This window comes from Bos grunniens, chromosome 3 (assembly GCF_055505025.1).
Source record: "Bos grunniens cultivar Pamir isolate PY7600 chromosome 3, Bosgru_T2T1.0, whole genome shotgun sequence".
Lineage (NCBI taxonomy): Eukaryota > Metazoa > Chordata > Mammalia > Artiodactyla > Bovidae > Bos > Bos grunniens.
Genome location: NC_141167.1, coordinates 69,651,857 through 69,665,853, shown reverse-complemented (window position 1 = coordinate 69,665,853; position 13,997 = coordinate 69,651,857). Strand labels below are relative to the sequence as shown.

General features: G+C 40.6%; 1 protein-coding gene across 16 annotated transcripts in view; it reads left to right on the top strand.

The window, feature by feature from the left end:
• TGFBR3 (transforming growth factor beta receptor 3) overlaps window positions 1–12,705 on the top strand; it is a 209,315-nt gene extending 196,610 nt beyond the window's left edge. For all 16 annotated transcript variants that reach the window (XM_086391098.1, XM_086391097.1, XM_086391095.1 and 13 more), the window contains one exon: window positions 9,268–12,705. In XM_086391098.1, coding sequence (XP_086247224.1) covers window positions 9,268–9,386 — 119 coding nt within the window. In that variant the 3' untranslated portion in view covers window positions 9,387–12,705. The remainder of the gene's footprint in view (window positions 1–9,267) is intronic.
• Window positions 12,706–13,997: the final 1,292 nt, after the last annotated feature.

Sequence of the window (13,997 nt, the reverse complement as noted above, 5' to 3'; positions counted from 1 at the left end):
AGGAAGGAACAAATGGATTGCTGATTCATAACATCTTTCTTAGGTTCCTTGTAAATATGGGAAGGAAAGACATGCATTTTGAGACATGTCTAGCAACCTAGTTGGTATTGTCTGTTTTTGTATGCTTATTTACGCTGTGAACCTGGATAAGGTGCTGAATTGATCAGTCAGATAGTGGCAGGCACAGACTTTCTGTTTAGAGTTTCATTTATTTTCCATTGAACCAGTGCATGCCACCATCTTTGGCCTTACCTTGGGCTGTCTAACTGGCCAAGCTGAAGCAATGACTGCTTTCAAGGAAAGAGAAGTATGGAAGGGTGTTTTGAGAAGTCATATCTTAATCCTCATCAGAATCTTCCCTTCAAATACTGCATTCTCTGAGTTATTTTAAATTATGGCAGAAGAAGCAGAATGAACCCTATGGTGCCAAGCATAGGAAAGTCACACAGTCCAAAGCAAATTTTAGGAGTTTAACAGTAGGGCTTTAAGTCCTTAGATTATTGTTCCTAATCAACAATCTTTGAGTGAAGCCAGTTACTCTTAAACAGTGTGGGTTATATGCGATTATTTTTATAAAGAGTAAATACTGCTGTCGTGATCCATGGTTGGTAGAATCTGCGGATGCAGAAGAATTTGGGATGCAGAAGGCAGACTATCAGTTATATGCAGATTAAGCCCCACGTTGTCCAAGGGTCGACTGTCTGTTTCGTGTGAGCAAAAGGAAATAAATCTGTTAAGTGTTAGACTGAGGATATATGGACATCTGTGAATCCATTTAGGAATGTTGTTCTTCATGAATAGCTTACACAAGCAGTGGAAGGACAATGTTTAGCAGAGGAGCATCTTTGAGTGAATAATTCTGTTACAGGAGTACTAACACATCCAAATCTCAGACTCACAGTTCTTTGCAACTTTCCCCATTCTCCTGCATGGTTGTAAGTTCTAGAGTTCTTGGCAGCTTATGCTATATATATTAGGAATGAACTTGAAAGTACTCCAAGAAGACTCTGTAGCCCTGAAGATTTCTACAAGGTAGTCACCCACAGATGCTTACCACATACCTGCTGATCATGACTGGCCTTGGTAATAGAGCTACACTCCCAAATTCTGAAGTCTGATCTCAGGCCAGGAGGGCCAGGAAGCCAGCTAGAAGCAAAAAAGGGCAACCAAATGGTGTCACTGTGGGAACAAACCCCACTGAATTCCCTCTGATAATCCCAGATTCTTGTCCACAGATATACTGACCTGGGAAAGAGCAAAACCTGGCTTTATGACATGCATTGCTGCTGCTCATTGAATTCTGAGATGTGTTGTTAATGTTCCCTTCTCCCCAAAAACAGAGACTTAAGGAGTTTTAAAGTTTTGTTAATATAGAAATAGATTTATAAGTAGATTTAAAAACAAAAATCCAAAGCCCTTCCTGTGATGGTTTCCAGCAAAATAAATTAGGCTCATTTGGAAGCTGAAAGGCTTTATAGACACTTAGACTCTAAACTCTAGTCATTTGGATTCTAAACCTGTTAGCATCACAGCTTGAAATGGCTTTTTATTAAAAGCTGTAGCCTCTGGTTCACTTTAAAGACCACTCCTAAGGAATACCAGCATCACACAAAAAAGAAAGACTTACTGCAGGACCAAGTGGTAGTTTCCTATTGAGAACTCTCTTTGTTTATTACCTGGATCAGCCAGCAGCAAATTTAGATGAAAAGATCATAATGCGGTGGCCAATGGAAAGATGTGTCTATACAAACACTGACTCAGTCCATTCAATTTCCACAATAATCTAAGCTGTGGAACTCAGGCCTTATATGGTATATTTGGGGGTTCAGGCAACATCTGCCTCTGTGGCTAAAATAGTGCTCAGCTTAGATATTTCCCTTTGTGCTTTCCACTCTGCAGCACAGAGCACAGAACCAAGCCTTAGGTTTGAACTGTGATCTACTTACATACATGGAATGCATGTGAGTCCAAAAAATCTGTATCCCTGCTTTTATCATATGTCAGCTTTCGGTATAATAATGGATACTTCTGAAAGCTATATTCACTGTTTGGAAAACCCCATTCCTAAAACTTACATTCTCCACTAAGATAGTGCAGAGAGGAGGGGCAGTGAGGGTGGAAATGGTGCTGGAATGGAGTCACAGAATCTTCGTGCTCCTGGGGACCTGACAGGGTCAGAGTCCCAAAACTGACTCATGAAGGTCCCAAAAGTTGTGTGCAATATTATATCTGTTTTTGTTTTTGTTTTTTTTTAAGGAGAGGAGCAAAAGCATTTATTTCTATTTTTCAGTAAACTTTTTAGCTTTATCACAACATGTCCGTAGTTTAAAGGCCAAAATCATCCTCCAAATAGAATTATACTGGTATACGACTTAGCAGCTAAGCCATCGCCATGAATTTGTCTGTTGACTCTTCCAGTTGTCTCAGTCTCCTCTTACACGCACACGGTCACACATCAGGTATTCTACTGACTCATTTTCCTCAATACTTTTGAGTTGTAGATGTCCTGTGTTCTGGCTCCTGTGTCTTCCTCCTCCTTTGTTTAATGGGAACATAAGAGAGAAATGTTTTTCACATGTGTGAAAATAGCATTTGCATGTCTGAAAATATCCTCATTTTATATAAACACTAATAGATAGTTTGCCACGGTATAGAATTTTAGACTTCAAGTGTTTTTTCTTCAGAATTTTGAAAGCACACCTCACTGACTTTTAGCTCTGAAGATTGCTTTTGGGAAATTCAAAGTCATTCAGATTTCTAATCTTTTATTTTTTTTCTTTCTGGAAGAAACTTTACAATGATAGTGCTTGATGTAGGTGTATTTTCATTCATTATGCTGGGCATTAATTGAGGCCTTTCAGTCTAGAAACTATGTCCTTTATTGTTGAGATTTTTTAGAATTATTTATTTTTTCTTGCCCATGTTTTTTTTTTTTTGGTTCTCTTATTCTAGAAATCTTCTTACTTCAGAGTTGAACTTCTTGAATTGTGCTGCAATTCTCCTTTTCTGTTTTCCATATTTTTCGTTTCTTTTCTAGGAGATTTCTTCATTTTTATCTTTTAGTTTCTTATTGCATTTTTATTTTTATTTTTTTTAAGTACCAAGGATCTTTATTCTTAGGTCTGATATTTAATCTGTGGCTGTAGATAATATGTCACTATTTAGAGAATAAAAGGTCCCATTATCTTCATTCAAGTCTTCAGCCACAAAGTTACACCTTATTCTCATACAAGATAAGGGTTGGTAGGGGATTAAGGAGGTACACTGAGGATAAAAGCAAAAGGGAACAAACACTTTTACAAGCATATCGTCCCAGTTACCGTGAAGGTTACGTTTCAGGTTAATTTACAAAAGTAGTGACAGAACCGTGATTTCAGTGAAAATCAACACGTTATACCTTTTAAAAAACCAGAAATACTACGTCAGGCAAGCATGCGAAATTCAGAGTTAAAAAAACGCAAGGGCTGGCTGCCCAAACAGGTATTTCCCTCAGAAAGAGGGATTTGAAAATGCTGCACAGAACCAAAGGAATTAGAAGCTGAATTAGCACACCCATTTCCTCAGTTTATATATGAGGCAAGTGGGCAGACATTAACTGGTAAAGCTTACTCAGCCAGATTAAGAATGTATAGACATCCAATTCCTGGTGCCATCTGCAACTACATGTATCTAAAATACAAGGAGGTAAATATCCAGAACACATCAAACCCACTGATTTAAAGAAAACATTTCAAGGGAGGGGGTGAAGTTGTTATTATAGCATAGCAGCACATTACACATATTTAAGAGATTAAATGGAAAGAAATAATCTCTTAATGCTCAGTTTTGATCAATACAAGTTTCCAGCCAACTTTCTGATGTAGAGCAAAACAAGTATATTCTTCAGTTTTCTTCTACATTTTTGGGGGCCTATCTTTCAAAACTGAGCACCGGGTATTTTTAATGTAAGTAATGGGATGTTATATGTACATTCTAATCACACATTTTTAAGAGTAAACAAAATACATATTTCAGTAATTCATAGTGTATTTATAAAATGAAAAGCTCTCTATCAAAATATACTTTTCACTGGGAAAAATAAATAAAACAGACAAATGGATCTACACAAAGTAAAAATTAACTTTGGTAGACTTCACTGTGGAGGACAGTCCATAACAAGCTTATCTGCCATTACTCCCCCAGAGCCGATCATCTTCTGAGTTAAGATTTTAAAAATGTTTTAATTGAGATCATTATGTTGACATTTGTTTCTCATTCCACATCATCTTCAGCCAAGCTCTGAGCACTTACAATTCTCTGACTAATTGTTGGGAGCTTAGTCAGAAGCATCTGGAACACTGGTGGTGGAAGAGTTTGTTGCAATACTTGCAGTAACTGCTGTGGCTGTCCACACACAGCAGTCGCGTTTGTCAGATGGTCCACACCCTTCTCATATTCACCTTGAGCTAGTAATTCTTCACCAAGCTGTATTTCTTCTACAAAGAATTTCTGAACGGCTTCAGCATATTTAAGGTCAGGTAACTTGGAAAGCCCAGCTCTCTCCTTGGCAAGCTTCTGTTTCTTTCTTCATTCTCGCAGCCTGTTCTTGAAGTTGGGGTTACTCCGTCTCTTGTGGTCGAAGTCTTATTGCATTTTTAATATTGCCTTCAAGTTTGTTAATTCCAAGAAGTTTTTCCCATGAATTAAAGAAACATGTCCTACTCTTGTCTTATGGGTACAATATCTTATCTCTCTGAGAATATTAATATAGAATTATTTAAGAATAGGGAAGTTCTGAGCTTGTGGGTGGAACATATTGATTTTGAACTTTACTTAGGGTGATCTAGCTGGGCCTTTTATTGAGGAACTCCTGATATCACATCTTTGGATCTTTCCTCTTGAGTTCGTCATGTTTTCTGTGAAACAGGTTTTCCTATTTCCTTCTTGGAGGTTATAGATCAGGCTGTCAACATTCTGGGGGTCACAACATTCAGCATGTAGGCGTTAATTTTGTTCTCCTCTGTCATTGTGTTTCTCTACCCTCAATTGTGCTGGTGTTGGTCGTTCCCAGAACCCTAGTTTCATTCTCTTTAGAGAGTAAACTTCTGTTTAACAGGCTTCTGTTCAACAATCCTTAGTTGAATACACTGTGTGTATTCTTAAAGCAGAAGTCAAACACATACCCAGGTCCACCTGAATCATGTCTTTTACTTAGGAGTGTTTCTGGAGGCTTCAGATACTTCTAGAAGTCTGAAGTTTCTCCATGCTTCCAAATGTAATTCAGAAACAGCAAGAAGATCAGCAAAAGTGTGACTAAAGTTGGAGGCAAGAGGCTAAGTTACAGGGATCAGAAAGATGCAGGTGGAATAGATGGAAACTCTGTATGACTGGAAAGAAGGCAGGATCCACTCTTTTCACCCAAGTGCTCGGGTTGAGTTCAAATAAGATGCCCATGGAAAACCAAAGTGCAAGTGTGAAACAGGCTGGTCACATTGCAGTAATATTGAAAGAAAGTGGGAAGCGGAATATTTTGAAAGATTTTGCTTCCTTCCTTGGAACATTTCTCCCTTTCTCCATAACTTATAACAACATCTAATTCACCCCTCCTGCAAAGTTTTGCCTGCAAAAGGAAAGTCTTTTAGCTTGAAAAAGGAGGGGCAATTTTTGAAAATGGTGAATAGTGATGGAAAGCTTCTCTAAAGGTTGGTCTAGTTCAGTATCCTTACTAGAGTGAGTTTGTGAAATAGTTACAATTAGGATATCAAGAGATTGAGACAATTGGTACAAAACTGCAACGAACACATAGGCCTAAGAGGGAAATATCTTTGTTTTCTCTGCACTGTCAAGTAATGTTGAGTATGAGTCACCCCCAGGCACATGGTCTTCAATCCAGTGCTTAAATATCTCCTAAGAAAGAAATTCCACAAATTCCCACTATAACTAGCCAGTCCTCAGAATGAGCAAGTTCCCTTCTGTGTGACCTAAATCTCTATCACTGCCATTTAAACTCATTTCCTCATGTTCTGCCCTCCAGGGAGATAAAGAACACCTGTCTGCTCCTCTCGGTAATAATTCTCTGTGGCCAGTGTTTGCAAACTATCTGCCTTGGGCTAAATAATCGAGATTCCTCTCACTTTTCTTTAAAATTCTTCTATTCTTGTTTCCCCATAGGGCTTCTCTGTGTTATTCACATCTTAAAGTTTCTCCCCTAGGACCTGCCATACTAAAAACACAGGGATAAGAATCCAGTTGTAAACTGCCAAAAAGTGGCAGGAAATCAGATCTGAACAGCTCCATGTTAAACTGAAGAAAGGAAACAGGTTATCCCTTAAAATATGTTTTTTTCTGTTTCTAAGGACGTCTCTGGCAATATCGAGGCTTAGCCGCAGCCTAATACGTGAGCTGAGTGGGATGAATCCTTGTTGTAACACACCCTTTTCCTGAGGACAACATGTGCCAGATGTGTCTTTTCCCTACTCACTCTCCTTCCCAAGGGTCTCTTCCTCTGTGGTTTGAGATTTTAGGGGCAAAGCATGAAGACTAAACACATTTCTTCTGATGGCCAAGTTTGAAATCCATGGTCAGGGGGCCTTCCTTGAACTTGCATTCGCTAAGCGGGCCTGCTCTGCATAGCCCTGCAGTCCTCACTGCCCGTCTTCTCCAGAAGGAAGCTGGTTGTATTTGTCACCCAAGGGATATTCTGAAGAAAGTCAATGCTCCAAGACATCAGAGGTCACTGTGCTAGAGAGCAGAAAACCAAAGGACACATCTCGGAAAACCTAAGGGACTCTGTTGGCTTTTTAAGCAGAAACATCTGCACATTAAACTTTTGTTTCTCGTGGTGAATTTTTCTGTAGTGCCACTTGCATCTGACAGTGAGAAAACTTCTCTTGATTTCTCAAAAGGTAAAAGTTTTTTAACAACTTGGTTATAATGAGAAATCTCTCATCTTACATGTGAAAATAGACCCAGGGCTAGAAGGGATAGTCTAAAGAGGATGTTTTCAACATTTCCAAGCAGATTGTCAGACAAAGATTCTCCTTGGCACACTGTTGGCTCAAAGCCAGGGGATTATTGGGTTAAGTTGACTTGTCCACCCTGGTGAAATGGATCCTGCAATCTTGAGTATAGGGGACTTCTTTGTTTTGTTTTGCTTGGGGTTTCATTTTGGACAGTGTTTTGTATCAGCAGCACAAGAGTTTCCAAAACTCTGGAAGTTGAAAGACCTTTTAATGGGTAATGATTAAAATAAACTGACATGGCAACAAATTGTATTTGGCAAATAGACATCGGAAAGCAAATATTCAGACTTCCTGGGCAGGGCGTAGTACTGGCACTTTTCCTGAATGTGACTAATCATGCACATGTTGCATGTGGGATGAGACAGACTTGTTCACTGTCAGTAGGACAAGCCAAGGCCTTCTTGCTGATTTAGCCGCTATCAGGCCAAACGAAGCCCAGGTGAGCCAAAGTGGGGAGGGTGGTGTGTTGACTTACCTCCTGCTTTTCTGATGTATCCTTTATTTAAATGGGGAAGAGGTATTTTTAAAATGTCCTTCACAACAGTCACATTAGTCCTGCTAATTGATAACAATGAGACTGGGTGTGGATCCACATGTGGGTTGGCAGGGGGCTGAATTTTTCAAGTTGATCACGAGTTGTTCCAGTCTCTAGAGGTTTGGGGCTTTTTTTTTTTTTTTTTTTTTTGATAGACATAAGAATTCAGAATAGCTAACAGATTTAATTTCCTTTTAGAAAGAAAGTTCCCACTCTGGGGAAAGTGGATTTCTGGCAGAAAGTCACTGTCATTGAGGCAAACGTCCCCGCCTTTAATTAAATGCACACAAGAAGGGTAGAGGGCAGCGCTGGAAAGGGTCCAAAATATAGATTGCCAAAAAAGAAGAAGAATGAAAATACAGTGTTTCTCTGCCTCTGAGAAATATTGACCCAGAATTCCCTCTCCATCCCTCCAATCCCAGAAGAATAGATAATCAGAGAAAATATAGCATGGGCCAAATATGCAACAAGCATGTGAAGACCCAGAGGTTGAAGCCTCAATGTGTGTCACTGGGTGGTTCCTAAATGGGTGACAGGGAAAGCTGTACCACACAAGCTGCTTCTCTGTTTTGTGCAACTGCTGTTTTGGCAGAGGTTTTTGAGGAGTAAAGGGCCGAGTTCCTGTGCTTGGAGGGCAGAGCCTTTGCTGGTGTGTTTTGTTTTAACGAAGAGGCCAGAGGGTTGCTTATCTCCGGCAGAGAGCTGTGTATTTCAGGCCGACAGGAAAGAGGAGGCTCACTCATAAACAGACCTGGCCCTCTGGGGCTTCCCACATTGGAGCGGGGAGACCACTGACCAGAAGTTTATGAAGTTTATGCTTTGACTTTTCAAAGAAAATGCTGTGTTTGTCATCGGAGAGCCTTGATTGCTTTTCCCTACCTAGAGCCATTTTTTTGAGGGCTGCTCTGAGGCCAGTTTTGTTGAAGAAAAGATAGCTCTAGAGCTCTTTGCTGTGCTAAATGCAAACCATGTGTGTGACCCAAGGTCTCCTCCCTCCCCACAGTCCTGTCACTTGGCGCAAGGAATGGGCTTAGCTAAAATGCAGTGGGGTGTGTGATGAAAAGTAGGGCACTTGATGTGTGAGGGGATACTCCGGCTGCAAACCTCAGGATGGAAGGGGTGTTCCTGGCAGCTGCCGTCCCTTGTGCAACAGCTAAACCCCTTCTTCAAAAGGTTTTTCGGAGCACCAGGTCTTCCCACCTCCATTTCTCAGGTGTGGGTCCTGTGCTCGTCACACAGCATTCTCTGCTACAGCTAGGGCGAAACCTCAGCATCACCACCCCTATTTTGACCAGGTGTATTCAGAAAAAGGCCTCCAGATTGCCAAGGTGATCTCATTACAGTTTAAAGGTCTCGTTCTCCAAACGCTCTGATACTTTTATGAGAGGAGATGTTCTCTGAATACAGGTGCTGGTCAGTTGGATCACACAGTACAGGTGACGGTAGTTTCTTCAAAGGTTGTAGGCGCTGAAATCCTGGGCATTCATCCTCAACTATTAGGGGGTCTTTGCCCCTATTAACTGTCTGTCAATCACCTTGAAAACATTCTTTTTTCCCTGTGCAAGGGGCTTTAAAAACAAAACAAAACGGCAACAAGCAGAAACAGCATCATGATGGGAGGCCTTCTGATCTAGCTGCTCTGCCCATGGTTGAAAAGAGCCCCAGATGAAATGGTCTTTTCAGAAATGCATACATGTAACATGCGTCTATCCTTTTCTGTACTGACTGCAGGAGAGACAGCAGGAAGGCAGCAAGTGCCCACGTCCCCGCCAGCTTCAGAGAACAGCAGCGCAGCCCACAGCATTGGCAGCACGCAGAGCACACCCTGCTCCAGCAGCAGCACAGCCTAGCCTGCCCCGCCCACCACCAGGGCAGGCCTGGGGCCACACCTGTGTCCAGATTCCAGGCCCAGAAGGCTCAACTGCGGTTCCCTTGTAAAGAGAGTGAATTTCAGTGTAACCGTCACCTGTCGTGTTCACCCCCACCCAGGGCTGACATACTCGGGCCCCCTGGACTTCTGTAACACACTAGATTCATGTGAGAAAGCTAAGGTGGTGGCCTTCTCCACCAGCCCCTCACAGGCTTAGGGGTTTTCAATGTGAAACACATGCCAGTTTTTAAAATGCTGCTTTGTCCAGGTAAGAACATCCATAATTTGAAGCCCTGCCTCTTACCCAGATACAAGGAGTTGGTAAAAGGAATAACCAGATAGCAGAGCCAGTGAGGAGATGTGGCCAAAGATTATTTTCTAACCGAACCAAGATGTAAAACAAAAGAAATGCTTCAGGACTTTCTAAGTGTGTTCCTCCATGTCTAATTTGCACCTTCAGGATGCACACTTCTCACCTTGCTGCCACACTTGTGGGACCGCTGTGTCAGCTTGATGGGTGCTCCCCTCGTGGACTGCATCCTGACACACATCAAGGCAACATTCCTTCTTGTGCCCTGGGCCAAAACCAGTGCTGAGTTCCTTATCAGCTTCCTCCTTCCCCCCAGGCTCACACACCAACTGCAAAAATGTCTTAATGCAAAGTTCGTATTTCTTTATAAGCATATAGAAATTGAAAATGGCCAAAATCTGGGACTGCAGATTCCTGCTCATTTATGACACTGTGCTCTACTAAATTAATGTGTAAACAGGGGCAAAATTCTCTTGTAAAGCTCAGGAGGCATTTGCACAGTGATATATACACCAGTACATGTATATTATATGTCATTTGGCACTTTGGTTCTTTCAGTTGAAGAAGAGAAAATTCATTCCCATTTGGACAATGTCCTACACCTTCAGAGTTGTTTATTCTTAAACATTTCTGGGAGAATTAGTGTTTCCATGCAAAACATGTCAGCCTTTTGAAAAGACTCTTTTGTAAGCACCAGGCTCTTATAAGTTGCAAATGTATGGCAGATTCTTTTGGTTTTCTGTTGGTTATCTGAACAGTGTCACCAATTCTGCCAAGAAAGTGATGAGATATGGAAAAAGGCACTCATTTGGATGCTTTCGTTTTCTTGCCTTAAATATATCACCAAACTCAAAAAGAATTTGAGGTAAATTTTATTAAAATCGAGTATCAATAATATGCCACTTTGCAGCTAAAATAAGCTCAACTGATACCTCTATGTTAAAAAAAACAAACACACACACAAAAACAATGCCAGAGGAAAGCGTCCATGCCAAATCACTTACTACTGAAGATAACTTGATTGCCAGTAAGTATTATTCTTTTACCAGAATTCTCCCAAACAACTCAGAACTCTACAAATAGAACAGGCTAGATTCTACATCTAAAATACTCACAAGCAAATCTAAATGCTCTAAAAATAAGGAAGCTGTGCCTGGTTCTCTGTGAATGGAGCCTTAAGTAGGAAATGTTGGTGTTGCCCGAGACTGGAGGGCAGTGTCTACAAGGCAAAGAGGTGGAGATTGACAGTCATTGTTGCCCCACCATAGAGTCCTGTTCCGATTGATTTGATAGTTATAAACATTCAATCAAGATGATTTTAACCAAAACAGATTGAGGGCTAAGATTTCCAGGCTATCTACATTGATAATTTTGCAGATTTCTACAAATAAAGATAGATTAGAAAAAAAAAAATTTGCCTTCAGTTAACTATATTTTTAACATAAAGGTATCAGCATGGAGGACTTAGATTACGCTACCTGTGTTTGAAAATAATGCGCTTTGCCTAACCTTCAGCAGAATGTATTGTTTTAGCATATTCTATGTATAAAAAAGTTTAAAGATGTCTTCAAAGAAGACTAGAGTCTTTAAGTCACTTATAGCTATATTTTACTACAAAAATCGGTGTATAAAGATATATTTAAGTGTTTTAGATAAATTTAAGTTACTCCATATGAAATGTTTAATTTCAGTTACTGTGAATTCTTTTGATCAGTTCTTTGCTTTTTAAAAATCCCTATCCATCCTGTTAAAAAGAAAATTAACTATTAAGAGGTATTAAAAGATTCAATTCTTAGATGGACAGGGTTTAAAACTTTTTGTAATATATTCAAATGTATATTTTTGAGAGAGATGCTGCATTGCCAATGATTTTATAAATAATTTAAAATTAATTTACAAATTTATGGATGTAAGCCAAGAGATTTTAAAAGAGAAGAAGTCAACCTTTATGTGTTTGGGTCTTACTATCCAGAAGTATTATTCAGATCAAAAAATTCATGTTGATGAAACCTGATCCTGTGTTATTGGAGAGTGAATGTCATTAAGTATTTCTGAAATGTTTCTAAAAAGTGAACATTTAAAAAATACTGTGTTTTCTCCCTAGCTTCCTGTTATAGCATTTCCAATTGCTTCATACTTCACAGTTTTAATGAATACAAAGTATAAGCTCTACTTTATAACACATCCTGTAGGTTTCTTTAAAACTGTTTTTATATTCCAGTTACATTTCTCTATCTGAAAACTCTTTTGTTACTGCTGCAGGTTACACCCTTCATTCTTAGAGGCCATTTTGTTTTGTTTGTTTTATGCTAAAGCTGTTGTTGAAATGCTCTAAATTCCAAGGCAGATTGTCTGTGTAATACCCTACAGCTTTTACCTTGTGGTGTGTACCAGCCAGTACTCTGTATTTGAAAAGTCGGATTCCTTCTGTCAAAGCTGTTTCTATAGCATTTTCTAAACAAAACAAAAGATCTTTTCCTTGTCTGTAATGAGATTGTAAACCCGTTTCCTGTGTGTGTTCTGTAGCGGGCGTGGTTGTGAGTGTGTGTGGGGGTGCGCACCTGCGTGCCGGTCTTTTGTACTGTAACTACCTCATGGTTTGAGTGATGGTTGTACTGCTGATTGTGTTAACAGAGCACATTTTGTTGGGTGACTCGTGCGTGTGATTTTTTCCTGTTTGTTCTAGCTGGGGGTTGTTCATGAAACCAACAGATGTTTTTCTAAAAAGGACTATTATCAGTTTCCAAATACAATACTTCTCTCTTCTGGTTTTTCCTGAATGAGCCTGATTTTGTTGCTGTTTTTCATCTATGAGGGTAAAAAGAGTACCCTGAAAATCCCTGTGGCCAGTTTGAGCACCCCTGTTGTACTCTTTTTCTCTGTTCAACGTGTCAACAATTTTGTGAACATGCTTAGATGTATAGTTTTGATAACCACAGTTTTAAATCCTTTATCTGTGCATAATAAAAAGATATATATCAATTATTAATATGTGTCTTGCTTGGTTATCATTAAATCCTCCCTTCGGGCTGATATAACCCTTGTTCATGGCCTTTCTCCTAAATTTATCATCTGCTACAACTGTGTTGGGGCTTCCCAGGTGGCTCAGTGGTAAAGAACCCACTTGCCAATGCAGGAGATGCAAGAGATGCGGGTTTGATCCCTGGATCAGGAAGATCCCCTGAAGGAAGAAATGTCTACCCACTCCAGTACTCTTGCCTGGGAAATCCCATGGACAGAAGAGGCTGGAGGCTACAGTCCACGGGGTGGCAAGTTGTTGAGGAGGAGGGAGGGGAAGGGCTAAGGCTCACATAGCAGAGGGGAGGGGTGACAGACTGAAGTGGGGCATGGTGGAGCTTCCACTCTTTTCAGGAAAACGTGGCAGGAGACCTGGACGTGGGTGTCAGCCCTGGCATCCATCCAAGGGCTTTCTGTCAATCTCCTGGAGGCATGGAAAGAGAAATAATATGTATTTCGGATCTACTATTTCCATCCCCTCCAAATTCCCCAGTGCTGCTTCCAGCATCCTCTATCAATATGCCATCACCATCTACCAGCTGCCCATGCCAGAAACCTAGGAATCTCTCTAGACTCTTTTTGGCTACCACACCCCCAAATTAATAAATCCAAGCTTATTCTACCTTTGGAATGTCTCTTTCTCCAAACCACTGACTTATTTTTGCTCCTTCTGCTGTTACCCAGCATCCAAGACCCATTATCTCTTAAACTGAATCACTGCACAAGCCCACTCCCTGGCCTGCTCCCCTCTAACCCTCTCTCTCCACCACGCAGCCAAAGGAGTCTTGAGCTGTCTCAAGTCATGTCGCTTTCCAGCCTGGAGCCTTTAAGTAATTCCTCTATTTGCCTTCGGAACAAATTTCAACCTCCTTAGCATAGTTGAAAGAGAATAATCTGCTTACTTTCCCACCTACTTCTCTCAGCTCTCTAAAACTCAAGTCCAATGTGGCATATCCCCAACCAGACGCATTTATATTATGAAAAGAATAGCTTTCTTTTACTATCAGAGATGAAATGATAACACTGAATATATGTTTACAAACTGCACTCCCATATCCCTGCCTTCTCTCCTTTTAAGAATTAGTGATCTGGATGGTTAGAAATGGGCTTCCTGGCTGACTCAGCAGTAAAGAATCCACCAGCAATGCAGGAGCCACAGGAGACATGGGTTCAATCCCTGGGTAGGGAAAATCCGCTGAGAGAGGGAATGCCAACCCATTCCAGTATTCTTGCCTGGAGAATTCCACGGACAGAGGAGACCAG